At 37.8% G+C, this 17,760-nt stretch overlaps 1 protein-coding gene across 17 annotated transcripts in view; it reads left to right on the top strand.

Moving 5' to 3' along the window:
• The window catches only part of MGA (MAX dimerization protein MGA), a 131,476-nt gene that overhangs the window by 89,922 nt on the left and 23,794 nt on the right, over nucleotides 1-17,760 (top strand). For 13 of the 17 annotated variants that reach the window (XM_037502266.1, XM_037502265.2, XM_037502264.2 and 10 more), the window contains exons 10-13: nucleotides 12,296-12,522; nucleotides 13,239-13,415; nucleotides 14,029-14,101; nucleotides 15,781-16,298. In XM_037502266.1, the coding sequence (XP_037358163.1) occupies nucleotides 12,296-12,522; nucleotides 13,239-13,415; nucleotides 14,029-14,101; nucleotides 15,781-16,298 (995 nt within the window). The remainder of the gene's footprint in view (nucleotides 1-12,295; nucleotides 12,523-13,238; nucleotides 13,416-14,028; nucleotides 14,102-15,780; nucleotides 16,299-17,760) is intronic. The other 4 variants (XM_037502272.2, XM_037502273.2, XM_054700783.1 and 1 more) reach the window with 1 other exon arrangement.

Genomic DNA, 17,760 nt, shown 5'->3' on the forward strand with positions numbered 1-17,760 from the left:
ATTTGATAATGTATTTTTTTTGTCATTGTTGTAGACTTAAATTTTTTTCTTCCATTAATGGCTTGTCAATCATTTGGTGTGACTAGAAGGATACTAACATTAGAGAATATTTATGGAGAGCGCTCTGGGGATTATATCATTTTAAATCTTGAAACCTGATATAATATGGAGGCTTCTCTGTTTTACAAATGCACTGAGTTTTTTGTTTTTGTTTTTTTAAGATTTATTTATTTATTTATACAAGCACTGGGTACAGTCAGAAGCGCGGGAGGGTGAGAGAATTCACCAGAGCCAGAGCGGGGAACAGAACAGACAGACCGAAGAAATACACTGCTGAGGGGAGCAGCGGGCGTGGCAGGAGAGGTCTGTGTGCCATGTGGGACCCTCGTCAGTGGCCGGGGATCGAACTGGTGCTGCAGAGGCTGCGGGCAGCTTCGCAGCCCAGTGCTCAACCGCTGTGCCACCAGGGGAGGCCCTGCACTGAGTTCTTACGGAATTTAAGTAACTTGTTCTTCAAGGTCACATTGTTATTGAGCAATGGTTTTTTTTTTTTAATCTATTTTCTGACTTCCATATCTTTGTGGCTTTTTTGTTTGCTTTTGTTTTTGTTTTTTAACTAAGATCTAATTTCTGAGGTTTGGTTTTCAATGTTCCCAACTGTTTACCTTTTATCTGTTTAAAAAAGTACTGGTGATGGTGTAAAAGACTGCTTATTTTCTGTGGGTGGTACTAAGAGAAAGATTAAAACCTAGTGTTCTTGCTTTCTTAGCTCACTTAGTGTTTTGTTGGATACATATACCTACAAATTAACTGTGGAAAGAGAAAATATCATTGCTATCTACAGCCAGACTGATTAGGGAAAAAGGAGAACATTCAAATTAACAATTTCAGCAATGAGATCTGACATTACTACTACAAATGTTAAAAGGATAATGGCAATATTATGAATAACTTCATGCTATTAAATTGGACAAGATGAAATGACAATTCTTTGACAGATCAAAGCTACCAAACTGAAGAAGAAACAATTAACTGCCTAGCCTTATACCTATTAACAGGTAGTTAAAAACCCCACAATAATGACTCTGAGAGGTCCAGTCAGCTTCACTGGTAAATTCTGCAAAAATCTGAGGAAAAGATAATACCCATTTTACGCAAAATATTTCCTCAAAATGGTCTCGCATTATGAGACCAGTATTGGCTTAATACTCAAACCAGAAAAAAAAAAGCTGTAGAGTAATATATCTCATAAATATAGGTAAAAATTATATTTGTTTCTAAAATTTTATAAGAATATATATAAAAGATAATATATTATGGCCAAGTGGGTTATCCCAGGAATGTGATAACATTTAAAGATTGCTTTAACACCTGAAAATAATCAGTGCAGTTTTTCATTATCATAACAGACTTTTAAAAATGCTATATGATCATTTCAGTAGATATATTTCAAAATTGACAAAATTCATTTCTGGTAAAAATTGTCAATACATTAGGAGAGAAGCATCCTCTACCTGATAAAGAGCATTTAGGGTAAACTCTACAATCAATATAGTATAGAGTGCTTTCCCTCAGAGATTAGGGATGAAGAAGAATGTCCTCTTTAACCATGTCTGTTTAACGGCAGTATGCTATAGCATGAAAAACCGGACATCCAGAATTGAAAGGAAGAAGAAAAATTGACTTTAGTCAATTGACTTAGGAAAATCCTAAGGAATCTACAAAAAAGTCACTAGAGCTATAGGTTTAGTGAGGCTACAACATATAATGATACCAATATACAATATGTATTTGTATATATACCAATGAACAATTGGAAATTGAAATAAAAAATACTATGAAGCTATCTGCAGCTACTGCCCTACGAGTTTGCTCCCTGGCCAGGGAGGTGAACCACATGGTGCAGCAGACCTCTCCTTACTTGCCCGCTGCTCCCCTCAGCAGTATATTTCAGTCAGTCTGCCTATTTTGTTCCCTGCTCTGTCTCTGGTGAGTCTCTCACCCTCGCATCTCTGGCCTCTACCTGCAGCTCTTGTATGCATAAATAAATAAATCTTTAAAAAACAAAAACCATAAATTGACAACAAATAGGCTCATGAAAAGATGCTTACTTAACACCAGTAGTCATTAGGAAATGCTAACTAAAATCACAAGAAAATACTAAATGCCATGCAGTGACTAAAATTAAGAAGACTGATCATATCAAATGCTGGTAAGAATATAGAGCAATTGAAACTCAAATAATAGATGGTGGGAATGTAAAGTGGTACAGTTACTTTGGAAAGAAATTAGACAGTTTCTTAAAATGTTAAAAATAACATCTGTTATACAACTTAGTCATTTCATTTGTGTGAAATGTTACTTCAAATAAAAGCATATGTCACCATAAAGTCCTGTACATGAGACTTAATAACAGCTTTATTTGTAACAGCACAAAAGTTGGAAACAAGATGGTCATCAATAGGTGATTGAGTAAAGAAATTTGGCATACTATGGAATCCTACCCAGTAATAAAATGAAACAAACTCTTGGTATACTCAGTAACATCGATCAATCTCTGAATAATTTAGCTGACTTTGAAAGCAACCAGATTCCTTCCCCATCTTCCCCCAAAATTGACATTTTTCTTCCTCTTATATATAAAAAGTTTCTTATAATGTAAACCAATATACAGATCAGTGGTTGTGTAGACTAGGGTTTGGATTAAAGTTGGAAGTAGAGATAGAGATAGATGATTATGAAAGAATAATCCAATTATAATTGCAAGGAATCTTGCACAAGGATTCTATTTTCTTTCTGTCTTTCTTGCTCTTAAGTTCTTACCGACACTTAGGTTTTCTTTGTTTTTGGATATTAGCCATTCTTACAAGTGCGAGGCGGTATCTCATTTTTGTAGTTTGGATTTGCATTTCCAAAATGATTCGTGATGTTGAGCATCTTTTTGTGTGCTTATCGACCATTTGTGTATCTTTGGAAAATTTCCTCTTTAAGTCTTTTTACCCATTTTTGCATTGGGATTGTTTTTCTTTGAGTGTTAGGAGTTGTGTTAGGAGTTCTTTAAACATTCTGGATATTAACCCCTTATCAAATATATGTCTTGCATATATTTTCTCCCATTCTGTGGAGTGTTCTTTTTACTCTTTGGTTAGTGTCTTTTGATAGAAAAAATTAATGAATTTTTGAGTCTAACTTGTTTAGTTTTTGTTGTTAACTTTGGTGTCGTATCCAGTAATCATTTCCAAGTCATCCATGGTTGTAAAAGTTTTACTTAATTTTCTTTCTATAAGATTTATATTTATATCCCTTTCATGAGGTCTTTGATCCATTTTGAGGTAATTTTTGTATATAACGTTAGATAAGGGTTCTACTTGATGATGTGCATATCCAGTTTTCCCAGCATAATTTGTTGAAAAGGCTATCCCTTTCCTATTGAGTGATCATGGCATCCTTCTCAAGAATTATATTTAATAAGAGAGTTCATTTCTGGGCTGTCATATTCCATTTGATTATTCCATAGTTCCATTTGATTACTGTAACTTTGTAGTAAGTTTCCAGTCCTCCAGTTTTGTTAGTTTTCAAGATTGGATTGGGTTTTAAAAAATATTTTTGCCAAGAACATCGTTCATATTTTGATATTACATTGGCTCTACAGGCTGTGTTGGACAGTATTGAATTTCAATAATACTAAATCTTTCAATTCATGACCATGGGTGTTTCCATTTATTTATGTTGTCTTTTATTCCTTTCAGCAATGTTTGGCAGTTTTAATTGTAGAAGTCTTTCACTTCCTTAATCTAGTTAATTCCTAATTTAGTCTTTCTGGTTTTCGTGTAAATGCAATAGTTTTTGTAATTTTCTTTTCAGAACGTTTTTTGTTTGTTTATAGAAATGCAGCTGATTTTGATGTATTGACCTTGTATCCTGCTACTTTGCTTAACTCATTTATTAGTTTTCAGGTTTTGTGCGTGTGTGTATAGTCTTTAGAATTTTCTACATACAAGATCTTCAAAGAGATACTTTTACTTCTTGCTTTCCATTCTTTTTTTTTTTTTTTAAAGATTTATTTATTCATACATACAAGAACTGGGGTACAGGTCAGGTGCACGGGAGGGTGAGAGGATTCACCAGAGACAGAGCAGGAAACAGAACAGGCAGACTGACTGAAATACACTGCTGAGGGAGCAGCAGGCGAGACAGGAGAGGTCCGCCATGCCATGTGGGATTCTTGCTGGCCGGCCCAGATCAAACCCGCACTACAGAGGCTGTGGACAGCTTCACAGCGCTGCGCTCAACTGCCTGTGCCGCCAGGGGAGGCCCTCTTGCTTTCCATTCTGATTGGCTTTGATTTAAAAAATTGTTTTTAACCAAATTGTCCGGGTACAACTTTCAGGACTATGTTGATGAATAAAAGTGATGAGAATCAGGTATCCTTGGCCTTGTTCCTGCTCTTAGAGGCATGTACCCTTGAATATGATGTCCGCTGTGGATTTTTCATATATGATTATTATCTTGAGGTAATTTCCTTCTTTTTCTAAATTGTTGAGCATTTTTATCTTGATAAGGGTGTTGAATTATATATGTTTCCTCTGCCTCAGTTGAGATAATCTTTTTTTTTTTTTTAAAGATTTATTTATTTATTTAAGCACTGGGTACAGTCAGAAGCGCGGGAGGGTGAAAGGATTCACCAGGGCCAGAGCGGAGAGCAGAACAGGCAGACAGATGAAATACACTGCTGAGGGGAGCAGCGGGCAGCAGGAGAGGTCCGCTGCGCCATGTGGGACCCTTGCCGGCAGCTGGGGATCGAACCGGCGCTGCAGAGGCTGCGGGCAACCTCGCAGCCCAGCGCTCAACCGCTGCGCCACCAGGGAGGCCCAGTTGAGATAATCTTACTCAGAGTTCATCTTACATGAAGTTGTTGAGGTACTAGAATGTTTATCTTCATGTCTTTTTCCAAATATGAGAAATTTTCACCCATTATTTCTTCAGGTCTTTTCTCTTTCTGAAACTCTTACGATGTATGTGTTGGTCTGCTTGATGATATTCCACAGATTCCTTAGGCTCTGCTTTTCTTTTTCTTTTCATATGCTTCAGTAGTTTGTGTTGTTCTATTTTCAAATTTACTGAATTTTCTGCCCCTTTTAATCTACCTTTGGTTCCTTCTAGTGAATTTTTCATTTCAGCTATTGTACTTTCCAATTCAAGGATTTTTTTCTTTTCAGATTTTCCTTTTATCCATTTCCGTTACCATCTTTCTTTTTTAAACTTTCTCCACACTATCCTTTAGTTCTGTGAGCGTCTTTAAGACTTGTTTTGAAGTCTTTGATTTTTTTTTTTTTTTTCTTTTGAATGAGCCATACTTTTCCTCTTTCTTTGTGTGCCTTGGGATGTTTTGTTGAACACTGGATATTTGAATCTAATAATGTGGTAATTCTGGAAATCACATTCTTCCTCAGGGATTTTTGTTGTTGTTGTTGGGGTTTTTTTTTTTTTTTTTTTTTTTTTTTTCCTTGATTGTTTAGGATCAGCCTGAGGTATAAACTTAAATATTCTGTGGTCTTTCCTGAAGACTTTTCCCAGGGCTTGCATAGCCACTTTCTAATTTTGTTTTTATATGCAGTTGCTATTAAATGCCCTAGTCCTTAGTATCTGACTCTCAAAGGAAAAAGGTGAATCACAGAGCAGGTGGGATGAGATAAAGAGAGGGAAAATGTGTTGGTTCTTTAAATCTGGTGGAAGTCACTTGAACCAGAGGAGGAAGGACTTGCAACTTTGGGAAAGGTGTTAAAATGACTGGACTGCCACTTTCTTTGTGTATACCTCTGTGAACAGAAGGAGCAGTCAGCTCTGACTGCAAAGATCCCTTTTAGTTGGAGGATGGGGTCCTTTTTGCCTACTCTGGCTCCAGAAAGTTGTGTGCAGACTGCTCTAGGAAACTTGTACTGCAATGTAAAGTTGCCTACCTGTGGTTAGAGCTGAAATTAACCTCAGTTAACTGTACATTTTCCTGTCCAAGTGTTCCTCCAGAAGTTACAAGCTTTCAAAAGACTACACAGTCCTGGGCCTCCCTGGTGGTGCAGGGGTTAAGACGCAATCTATGAAGAAATCCGCAGCCCCTGCAGCACAAGTTCGATTCCTGGCCGGCCGGGGAGAAACCCACATGGTGGGACAGATCTCTCCTGTCTCGCCCGCTGCTCCTCTCAGCAGTGTACTTCGGTCCGTCCACCTGTTCTATTCCCCACTCTGTCTCTGGTGAATCCTCTCCCCCCACCCCACCCCCGTGCATCTGTGGCCTGTACCCCAATTCTTGTATAAAAATAAATAAATTTAAAAAAAAAAAAAAGACTACACAGTTCCAAAATAATTATGTCAGGTGGACTCTGCCAGTGTAATTGTTGTTCAGACGGGGAGACATTTCCTGTTACTACCCACTACATCATTTTACCAGACTCTTTTTCAATATCCATTCTTGATTAAATTAAACAGAGGGGGAAAAAACCCTGTTAGCAAGCGAAACTGAGTATTATAAAGGCTTTGGTTTTTATTTTCACCCATCATTTCATTTTAGTTCTAACCAAAATATTGATAGCTTTTTTAAAAAAAGATTTATTTATTTATTTATACAAGAACTGGGGTACAGGCCAGATGTGCGGGAGGGTGAGAGGATTCACCAGAGACAGAGTGGGGAATAGCACAGGCAGACTGACAAAATACATTGCTGAGGGGAGCAGCGGGCGAGACAGGAGAGGTCTGCCGCACCATGTGGGACCCTTGCCGGCCGGTTGAGATGAACTGGCTCTGCAGAGGCTGTGGACCACTTCACAGCATGGTGCTCAACCACCTGTGCCACCAGGGGAGGCCCAATATTGATAGCTTTTTATGTGAAAAACTTGAAATTCCAAAATTTATATGGAAATGCGTAAGATGTAGAAATAGGGCAGGCCTGAATGTGGTGATGTGGGAGGACTTAACTGTGTTGGGTGTCAAAAAAATATTCAAATATACATGGATACTTGGTTTCACAAAAATGGCAAAGGAAAAGTCAAACCTTATTCCTCACACCATACATAAATACAAATAATTTCTAAGATAGATTGTACACCTAATTATGAAAAGTTAAACAGTACAACTTTTAAGGTAACATAGGAGGAAACATATACATACACACATATATATGATCTCTTTAGGAAAAGATTTAAGTTTGGCTCAAAAAAACACTAATTCCTTTTAAAAATGAATAGTATCTTGGAAATTCTGCAGGTCTTCCCATTACTACTTACTACTAAGTATAACTAAATTTCTGCAGATGTGAAGAACCAGGTTGGCTACAAGACATGGAACATCGTAGTTTTAGCAAAGGCGGACCTTCTGTTTCTATGGAGATTGGAAGGGTATTTAAGACAGCACTAACCACGCAGCTTGTTGAAAGAGCTGTGTGAATGAATGGTTATGGGATAGAAAATAAATGTACTTGATTTTTTTAAAATAAATTTTTTGTAAATAAAGAACAATTCCTAGGGGAAAGGTGAGTACATTTGGTTAGTTAAAAATGAGAGAAATTCAGGTATTTAAGGCATTAAGCAAGGGAAAATGTAAGCTACAATGAGAACAGATATATTTCTAAGACCTAACCTAGTGTCTGTATCCAAAATAAATAAAGATGTACGTAAGTTAATCTGTATCATTAAAAAATGGGCAAGTGGGCCTCCCTGGTGGTGCAAGGGGTTAAGACGCAACCTATGAAGCTATCCGCAGCCATTGTAGCGCGAGTTTGATCCCCGGCCAGGGAGCTACCCACATGGCGCAGCAGACCTCTCCTGACTTGCCCACTGCTCCCCTCAGCAGTGTATTTCGTCAGTCTGCCTGTGCTGTTCCCCACTCTGTCTCTGGTGAATCCTCTCAACCCCTGCACCTCTGGCCTGTACTCCAGCTCTTGTATGCATAAATATATAAATCTTTAAAAAAAAGGCAAGACTTTTAGGGAAACTACACAAAGTGGAATAGTGATTAACCTCTCATTCATAAATTGGGAAATGCAAACTAGTAAGATTCCACTACATGGGGCCTCCCTGATGGTGCAAGGGGTTAAGACGCAACCTATGAAGCTAACCACAGCCACTGCAGCACAAGTTTGATCCCTCGCCAGGGAGCAACCCACATGGTGCAGCAGACCTTTCCTGACTCGCCCGCTGCTCCCCTCAGCAGTGTGTTTCAGTCAGTGTATTTCTGCCTGTTCTTTTCCCCACTCTGTCTCTGGTGAATCCTCTTACCCCCCATACACACATTTGGCCTGTACCCCAGCTCTTGTATGTATGAAAAAAATAAAAGATTCCACTACATGCATGCTAGGTAATTATGGTCATAATTACAAACCTCTGTCGATAAATGGGAACTTGTAGACAGCTAATGGGAATGTAAGTTGGTGTAACCACTTTGGAAGATAGTTTGCAGTATCTACTAAAGTTCATGATTCATACCCATTGATACAGAAGTTTGACTCCAGAGTAACCAACAGAACAGCATTGTACAAGAATGTTTCTGGCACCATGATTCATGGCAACTAAAACCTGAAAGCAACCCCAGATATTTAATAACAGTAGAATGAATGTTCAGGAGTATGTGTAGAGTCAGTAGAGTGCCACAGTAAAAAAATGAATTGTAGGTATGTGCAACAGCATAGATGCAGTTTACAAGTACAGGGTTAAATGGGGGGAAATAAACTAACCAAAAGTATACATCTTTATGATTGCATTTACAGAAGCTATGAAAACTGACAAAATAAAGCTATGATGTTTAAGAACACACACTTTGGTGTTTAAAAAGGAAAGTAGGGAGGTGACTATCGTTTTTAAGTGATTCTCCCATGGAAGGGATTGTTACTGAGAAAGGGCATGCAAAGACTTCTGTGGTTTTTTGGTGATATTCCATTTCTTTATCTGTATGAGTGTTACATGGTGTATACTTTTTACTGTATATTAAGCTTGTATATACATATTTCTGCACTTTATGGGCATTTCACAACAGAAAGGTTGAAAATGCCTACAAAGATGGGAGAGGATTATAGTACGCTGATTATTAGCAGAACCATTTTGTAGGACTTGTCTAACACTGTTCATTTATGGAACAACTACTGCACACTGCTAGGCATGAGAGTACACTGCTAGATAATTCAAACCCAGTCTACCTTTAACAGGTTACTGTCAATTTGATGAAGAAAGATATGTGTTAAGCATCGATATGCATTTATTGTAATTTAGGGGCCACAATAACGAAGGTTGCTTTATATTTCAAGCGTCATGAACAAGAAGGTTGTTAAGAAGGAAAGACAGCAGTAATGCTAGGGGACCTTGAAAGGGTAACATATTAGGAGGCATTTAAGTAGAAATGGTGACCCTACTTCCTTGAAAGAAGTTTCACTGACTTTGGTTTCTGAATATATGCTACTCCGGTTCTCTCCTTAGTCCTGTTTTTGCTACTAGCTACCTTCTTCTGGGCTTCATGTGCAGAGTAGAAGGATCTCTACTATTCCGTGAAGGAGAGCAGAGAAATGCTCTGTCTTGGATCCCAGTTTTTGTAAAGGAGGCAAGTGAACAGCGTGCTAATGGAATGTGAGGAATTGGTCCGTTTTTCTTGACCTCGTGGCGGAGTCTGTCCCATTTTCATGGCCTCAGATGTTGTTTCTGATGGTTGTGATATTTATCACTTAACCTGTGTGATTATGTTGCCATCATTTTAATCTTTCATGTCCTAAATTGTGCTGAACTCTCCCCTTTCCAATTACCTCCTTTTATGAAGTCTCCCCTTTTAAAAAGATTATTTATGCATACAGGAATTGGGGTACAGGCTAGAGGTGTGGGGGGGTGAGAGGATTCGCCAGAGACAGTTGGGAACAGAACAGGCAGATTGACTGAAATCCACAGCTGAGGGGAGCAGCGGGCGTGACAGGAGAGGTCTGTGTGCCATGTGGGTAGCTTCCTGGCGGGGAGCTGCAGTGGCTGCGGATAGCTTCAGATAGCTTCATAGGTTGCATCTTAACCCCTTGCACCACCAAGGAGTCCCCCTGAAGAACCTTTTTTTAATTGGACTTAAGTCGGTTTTCCGTTTATCAGTAGTTGAAACTTTACAGTTTTCTTTCATTCTCTATGAGAAATTTCTTCTGAAGTACCGTACCTTGTATTTTGTAGCTATTCCTTTTAAAAGAAAAAGATGAAAGGGGACCTTTACTTCGTACCATCTTTAGCTTGTGGAAACTTAGAAAATCCTTGAAAGATCATTTAGAGGTCAAAGCCAATAGTGCTTACCCTGAAGACATTTTTTTGTGTGTGTGTGGTGTGATAGAATATGTTTATGCTAATTAGCTATACTAGACAATAAAGTTTTTACCAAATATGTGATAAAGCCTCTCTAAAGTATCCACCCTCACTCTGAGAGCTTATCTGGTGACCCTTTTTAAAATTGCAACACTTCCCCTCAAAATACACATTCCTACATACTATTTATTTTCCTTTTCCTACTTTTTTTTTCTTGTAAGCACTTACAATAAAGAATTCCAATAGGCTTTCCTTAATTTGTTGTTTGTTGCCTGTCTCACCTCCCTCCTCCCAATTTAAATGTTAGGATTTTTGTCAGTTTTGATCTTTATCTGCAAAATCTGACACCTAGTAGACAGTCAAGCTTTAAATATGTGAGTGAATTCCTGGGGTCTTAGAAGCCTTTGTCAGTTGGCTGAGAGACTGCTAAGTAGCTAAGTAATTGGCTCAGTTACTTTGTGCCTCTGAAGATTCCCCCCTCCCTGTTTGAATCTTTCAGCCTTTATTTGATATTTTGTGATTGTACTCTGATGTTAGCCATAGGGGTTCTTTAGACAGAGTTGTTCTTTACTAGTAGGGTCTTAATATTCAGGGTGTTGGGGGGGAGGGTGTCCTGAACAAACTCCACAAATAGGTTTTATGGACCCCACCCCCACCCCAGACCAGAGAGATCCAAGACACCAAGGACTACAAATCCCATAATGTCATCACCACAAAGGGAGGATTGCTGGGAACTGAGGGTGGAGTTAAGCAGCCAGGCTTGGTATGTAACCAGACATGTGGGTCTTGGGGGACCCTTGGTTTTTAGTCAGTTTTCAGCATGCTATTGGGGTCCCAGCTCAGCGGAACTGGTAGGACACATTCACCAATTTATCTTACTGAGTTACTCATTTCTTCATTTCCCTTTTTTGTAAATAAACCCCCTATTAATCTTTTTGTGTGTGCGTACAGTAGAGTCTCATCATAAGCCCCCTTTAAACATGCAGGTGAGGACCCAGTCAGGCAACCCTTTTCACATTCCTGTTGCCCTGTAACAAGGACAAATACACTTAAGAAATCACACAAGCAGTTTAATTTCTGACATTAATTGAACTAATTATTTGAATTAAGTGTGAATGCTGCTTGGTCACATTTTATGTGATTTTAGGAAACGGTTTTTGATCTTGACTTAGAAGCAGCTGCCTTATCTCTAAGGACTGACCATTAAAATGCAACATACAATTTTTGCTGCATTGTAGCTTTTTTGTGGCAATGGGCATGGTTTCCCTTGTGAAGAGCTTCTGAATAGTATGAATTTACCTCAGGTTAATTCCGTTTTTTCCCCCTGTTGACATCTTTTTGCTTCTCTATACTGAGTTTGAACATAAAGACAAGAGTAACATCTCAGATTGACTAGATTTGATCTTGGTTCTGCCTTCTAGTCCTGGACTCTCCTGAACCTTAACTGCTGCAAGATGGGAATGGTACTACTATTTCAAGGATAATTGTAACAATGACATGAGTTAAAATATATTAAGTGCTTAGAATAGGTCATAGTAAGGTTCAATAAATAGTTGTTACTCTTAATAAAAGAAAAGATAGATAGTATTTTCAGGATAACTGAGAAGGCCTTTTCTGACCATCTTAAATATAATACCATTTGTTTACTCTTCCTTACCCACTGTATTTTTCTGTTGGGCATTTATTACTTGATATTACATGTTCATTAGTTTTCTCCTACTGGATTGTGAACTCTGTGGGTAGAAACTTTTTTTTATTCATAGCTGTGTTTTCTGGAATGCCTAAAACAGTATTTGACAAACATTTGGTCAATAGATGACTAAATTAAGCTTCATGAAGGTGAGTGAAAGTTTTTTAGTGAGTATCTGTTTGATTCTTTTGTAATGAGTTACTGCTTTTTATGAATGAGCATACTTTGTTTCCGCGGTATACCTCAGTAAACATTTGTTGCCAAAGGTTCCTAAAATCTTGTCCTCATTTTTGTTAAGCTATATGTGAAACAGAGCCTGAGCAGCCTGTTCGACATTACCCATTGTGGGTGAAAGTAGAAGGTGAAGTAGATCCAGAGCCAGTTTATATCCCAACGCCTTCTGTCATTGAGCCTATGAAACCATTGTTGTTGCCGCAACCAGAAGTTTTATCTACTACTGTGAAGGGCAAACCGCTCACTGGAATTAAACCTGCACGGGCATATACTCCCAAACCCAATCCTGTGGTAAGCGAAAGTCTTTTAAAGATAATCTTACTCTCCTTGTGTAATTGAGTAATAGGAAGGTAGTGCGTTTCGTTGCTACAAAATCATTAAGAAAATACCCTCTTTCATATACAATATGGAAAGGATGAGATTTAAAATAGAAGTCGATGTTATATGACTATGCGAACACTGTTGTGTTAGTCTCTTAAGTGTTTCTGACTGTTAAATATATTCAGTCTTCCCAGTTCATTAATTGAGAAAGGTTTTATAGTACCTATAGTACAGTGCTATTCAGCGTAGTCTTTGTGCCAGTACTTATCCAAAATTGTTTGTCACCAGTGACGAAATAAGTATAGAAAATGAGAGCAAGTACTTAGAAATTTAAGCAAGTTGATAAATTTTATATCTACCAAAAATCTTGGGCTGGTATTTTGCTTTATGCAAGTCTCTTGTTTTCTGGTTGGAGTGGTAATGAAGCAGTGCATCCTTTACTACAGATAATTTGAGAAGCTCTATTCTGTTGTGGTCTGAAATTTCTCATAGAGAAATTTGCACCAGGAGTCAGCAGATGTGAACTGTTCTTGTACTATTTTAACTTTAAAGTTTGCATTTAACAATTTCAGCTTTTGTATTAGAAACAAAGATTAAATGGCCTTTTCCTTTTGGAGTCTAGGAGATTCCACCCCCCTCCCTTCACCCCCCAACGTATGGAATGTTTTGTCTTATGAAACTTACAGATTCGGGAAGAGGATAAGGATCCAGTCTACTTGTACTTTGAAAGTATGATGACTTGTGCCCGAGTTCGAGTATATGAAAGAAAAAAGGAGGAACAGAGACAGCCATCACCATCCCCAACCCCATCATTGCAGCAGCAGGACTCATGTCATTCTAGTCCCGAGAACTGTAGTGCAAAGGTGAATTATTGCATAATTTGTCTTTTTAACTTACAATTTGCTTTTCCTGGTATTAGAACTTGCATTACTTTCAGAATAACTCAGTAATTTTTTGTGGGATAATGAAGACTTGCATGTCATGTATGCCAATTTATTTTTCTATAAATCTCTTTTGAAGATCAGTCCCTTAGGGTTATTAAAAGTATTATGCTTTCTGATATGGGGTGATTTTTTAAAAATGTAAACATTTCTGGTTTTAATCAAGTCATGGATCATGTAATTATTAGAATTTGCCTCTTTCAACTTTTCTAAATAAATGAAGCTTATTCATTAAACATCAGTCCACTGCCTCTCCCAACTCCCCCACTTCCCTAGAATACACTAAAAAGTGCAATACAAATTATTTTCTTGGTGACTCAATCACTGTTAAGGACATTAGAGAACAGACTACTTGTTTTTGCCTGTGATTGTATAATATGATGGTAATGCAACTGTGAATGTAGATATGAAAGGTTGCCATTTCAATCTTTCTACTGTTTCAGTCTTCTTTGAGAGATTTAATGTTTATAACCTAGTCTTTCTTGATATTAAATAGGTATTAAAGTAGTTCTTTCTGTGTTATTCCCTTCCTCAGGAGCCTGAGGCTGAACACCAGTCCTTGAAACCAATCACCTGTGACCTGGAGGATGATTCTGATAAATCGCAAGGTCAGAATGCAGATTCTGATAAGTAGCAAGAGCTTATCATTTAATAATACTAATATAGGCTGGGCTATAAGAAGAAGAATCCAGAATAGGTAGGCAGTCCAGAATGTCTACCTATCCTGTTTTTAGCTTCTTCTAAATATAGAAGTGATAGATAAACCTATTATTTGGTGTACCTTATCACTCCTGGCCTGTTTTAAGAAATAAAATTCATTTATGTTGATGTGGTACGTTGCAAGATAGATTTAGGATATGGTCAATAGTTGTGTTTTTTTTTTTTTTTTTTTTTAACTCCTTTCAAACCTCAGTGACATTGGCATCATCAGCTATTAAAATTTTCCTTTGGGCTCCCAGTAGCCATGATTGTTGGAGAAATTCAGAGGGAAGAAGGAAGGATATCACTGATTTAGTAGAGACTGATGCCAGAATTGCTGTGATGGGATATGACGTCTAGGGATTATTTGTTTTTGGTTTTATTTCTTATGACTTCAGACCTTTAAACAGCAGTTTCCTAATTTTTTTTGTATGATACATGCTAAAGTAATAATGTTCCTATAACAAATTAAGATAAGTGGAGGAGACTGCTAGGGTGGAGGGAATCTACCCTCCTGAGAGCATGATCACCCTGAAGGCCAAGGGGATCTGTATCTTACAAACTTGTAACTGTAGCACAAAGAGTGGGAGACTTTGCAGTAGAAATAGAAGTGTCTAGTGAAATATTCATCTAGTTAAAACAAATATAAACACATTGATTAGTTGAGTGATCAGCATATAATATAGAAGTGGAAAAGTATCTAGAGACAAAGAAGTAATTCAGAGGTATTTGTAGCAGAAACTAAAGGTAGAGTGCACTATTATAATTTTTTTTAAATGAGAGCACCATCTCTTGTTGTTCTTTATGATTGAAGCTACTCTTCAGATATTACAAAACATCTTACAAGTATCTTTGTTTTGCCTTTATGGATATCAGAATACTGAACTATATCAAATAAGCTTAACTTTGTTATGTGATGCTTTGTTTGCAAGATAACATGTTTTTATCTAATGGTTGGGACTTTGAGAACAATCTTTTTTTTTTTTTTTTAAAGATTTATTTATTTATTTATTCATTCATTCATTCATTCATTCATTCATTTATTTATTTATTTATTTATTTATTTATTTATACAAGCACTGGGTACAGTCAGAAGCGCGGGAGGGCGAGAGAATTCACCAGAGCCAAAGCGGGGAGCAGAGCAGGCAGAAGGACCGAAGTACACTGCTGAGGGGAGCAGCGGGCGGCAGGAGAGGTCTGCGCGCCATGTGGGACCCTCCTCCGGTGGCCGGGGAACAGCCGGGGATCGAACCGGCGCTGCAGAGGCTGTGGCAACCTTGCAACCCAGCGCTCAACCGCTGTGCCACTGGGGCGGCCCTTTGAGAACAATCTTTAGTGATATTCTCATTTTATTAGAGTCCAGTCAGTAGGATCATGAAGAATATTATAGCCTAATCCTAGAATTTTTCTTTTTCCTGGAAAGCTCCAAAATTGTGAGCGTTAAATTACCAATGTAAGTATAGGAAAATGGGACACTGAGCAACTGTTGAATTTCTGTGCCCCTGGCAGTTTTCTTAGAACTCAGAAAAATTTTCAAAGTTAAGTATAAAATGTTGTGGTATAAAATGGTCTTTCAATTCTTTATCAGAAAAGAGCTGGAAGTCTTCCTGCAATGAAGGGGAATCCTCTTCTACCTCCTATATGCATCAGAGATCACCTGGTGGTCCCACCAAACTGATAGAAATCATCTCAGATTGCAACTGGGAGGAGGATCGGAACAAGATCTTGAGCATCTTATCTCAGCACATCAATAGCAACATGCCACAGTCACTTAAGGTGGGCAGCTTCATCATTGAGTTGGCTTCTCAGCGAAAGAGCCGGGGTGAGAAGAACCCTCCTGTTTATTCTTCTCGTGTGAAAATCTCTATGCCATCATGTCAAGACCAAGATTGTATGGCTGAGAAATCTGGATCAGAGACTCCTGATGGTCCATTATCCCCTGGGAAAATGGATGATATCTCTCCAATGCAGACAGATGCCTTGGATTCAGTGAGGGAGAGATTACATGGAGGCAAAGGTCTGCCCTTTTATGCAGGGCTTTCTCCTGCAGGGAAGCTTGTGGCCTGTAGACGTAAACCCAGTTCAAGCACATCTGGGCTTATCCAGGTGAGAATTACCTTTAATCTGGGTGTAGAGTTTTTTATACTTAGATAGCATCTTGATTTTTTTCAGAGCCCTTTGTGAGCCTTATAAAATTTTTCTTCACATTTCCTAGGAACTGGGTGACAAAATCATTATCTTTTTAAAGTAGACCTAAGTTAATTTTCTTTCTAGTCTTCCAGAAAGTGGTTCTTCTTAAACTTTATTGCCTGGGCTCTAGTGATAGTTTGACAACAAAGAGATTCTTTAGGGTACTTTAGGATTATTACCAGATAGCTTCAAAACAAGGTAAAATTGATTTTAAGGCAGAATAATGTTTGGAAACTTGGAGGAAATTTAGACTTAGTAAGATAGAGTTCAAATACATAATACTTTTAAAAATTGAGCCACATTTATTTCCTTCTTTGACTCATAAGTTTTGTTTTTTCAGTATAATCATTGTTTCATAGGACAAGTATATCTATCCATGCTGTTTCGTAATTCAGGCATGTTATATTAGCAGAATTACACTGGCATCTAGGATATTCTTTGGAAAGAGAAGTCAAAAAAAATTTTCTCCTTGCTTAGTGACATTAAATGCACTTTTATATCAGTAGCAAATATGTGAATATATCTGACTTACTGTTAAGATTACTTGACTTTACAAGCATGACCACATCTGGACAAGTACTGTTCCATAGTAATATTATTGATGCAGTTGATTAAAAACTTCTTAGTTGCAGTTTACTCTTGATGATGCTATGTAACTGCTTCTGTTGGTATTTTTTTAAACTCTTCATCATGAGGAGAACAGTGTTTTCTTTTTATTTCATGTGTTGACTGATAGGAATAGAGATTTGCTTGAGACCATTTCTAGAGAGACTAGACCTCCCGAGGTACTGGCTTAGAAGTTTTGTGTTCTTTTATCTAAGACAAGTCACCGTAAAATGTCAGCTTGCATAAGCAGTGAGACCTCTGTAAACATTGAGAAAGCTGCTGAGTAGTCTTTAGAACAAGTCCCAAAGCAGCAGATTGGAGTAACTGACCTCAGAGCCATAGATTGGAAAAAATTCCATAGTAAAATTTACTTTTGGATGGAAGATCACATTTTTACCAAACGCCAGGCAGAGATATTCCTGCTCTGTCTGGGAATAAGCACAATTTTACTTAAGAATTGGAGAGTAATTTTGTGTCTTTGAAGATAGAGTGGCTTGCTGTAGCTATTCTCATCAAATCCCTATTAATTTAGAGAGTAGGAGTTTTTCTGCTTCTTTTAAATGACAGGAAAAAGGGACAGAAAAACGGTCATCTTTAGTCACCCAGCAATATGCCTTAAAGAATATAGGTAAGAATAAGAGGATTTTGTTTTCTTTCTTTTTATAAAAATTCTGCCCAAGATGGGCAGACCATAAACTCTGGCAGTAGAGAAACATCTTTATCTCATTTTCAGATTCACTTTCTTTTGGCAGTTTCATGGCTAATTCTAGAA

Source organism: Talpa occidentalis, unplaced genomic scaffold (assembly GCF_014898055.3).
Source record: "Talpa occidentalis isolate TD23 unplaced genomic scaffold, MPIMG_talOcc4v2.1 talOcc4.11, whole genome shotgun sequence".
Lineage (NCBI taxonomy): Eukaryota > Metazoa > Chordata > Mammalia > Eulipotyphla > Talpidae > Talpa > Talpa occidentalis.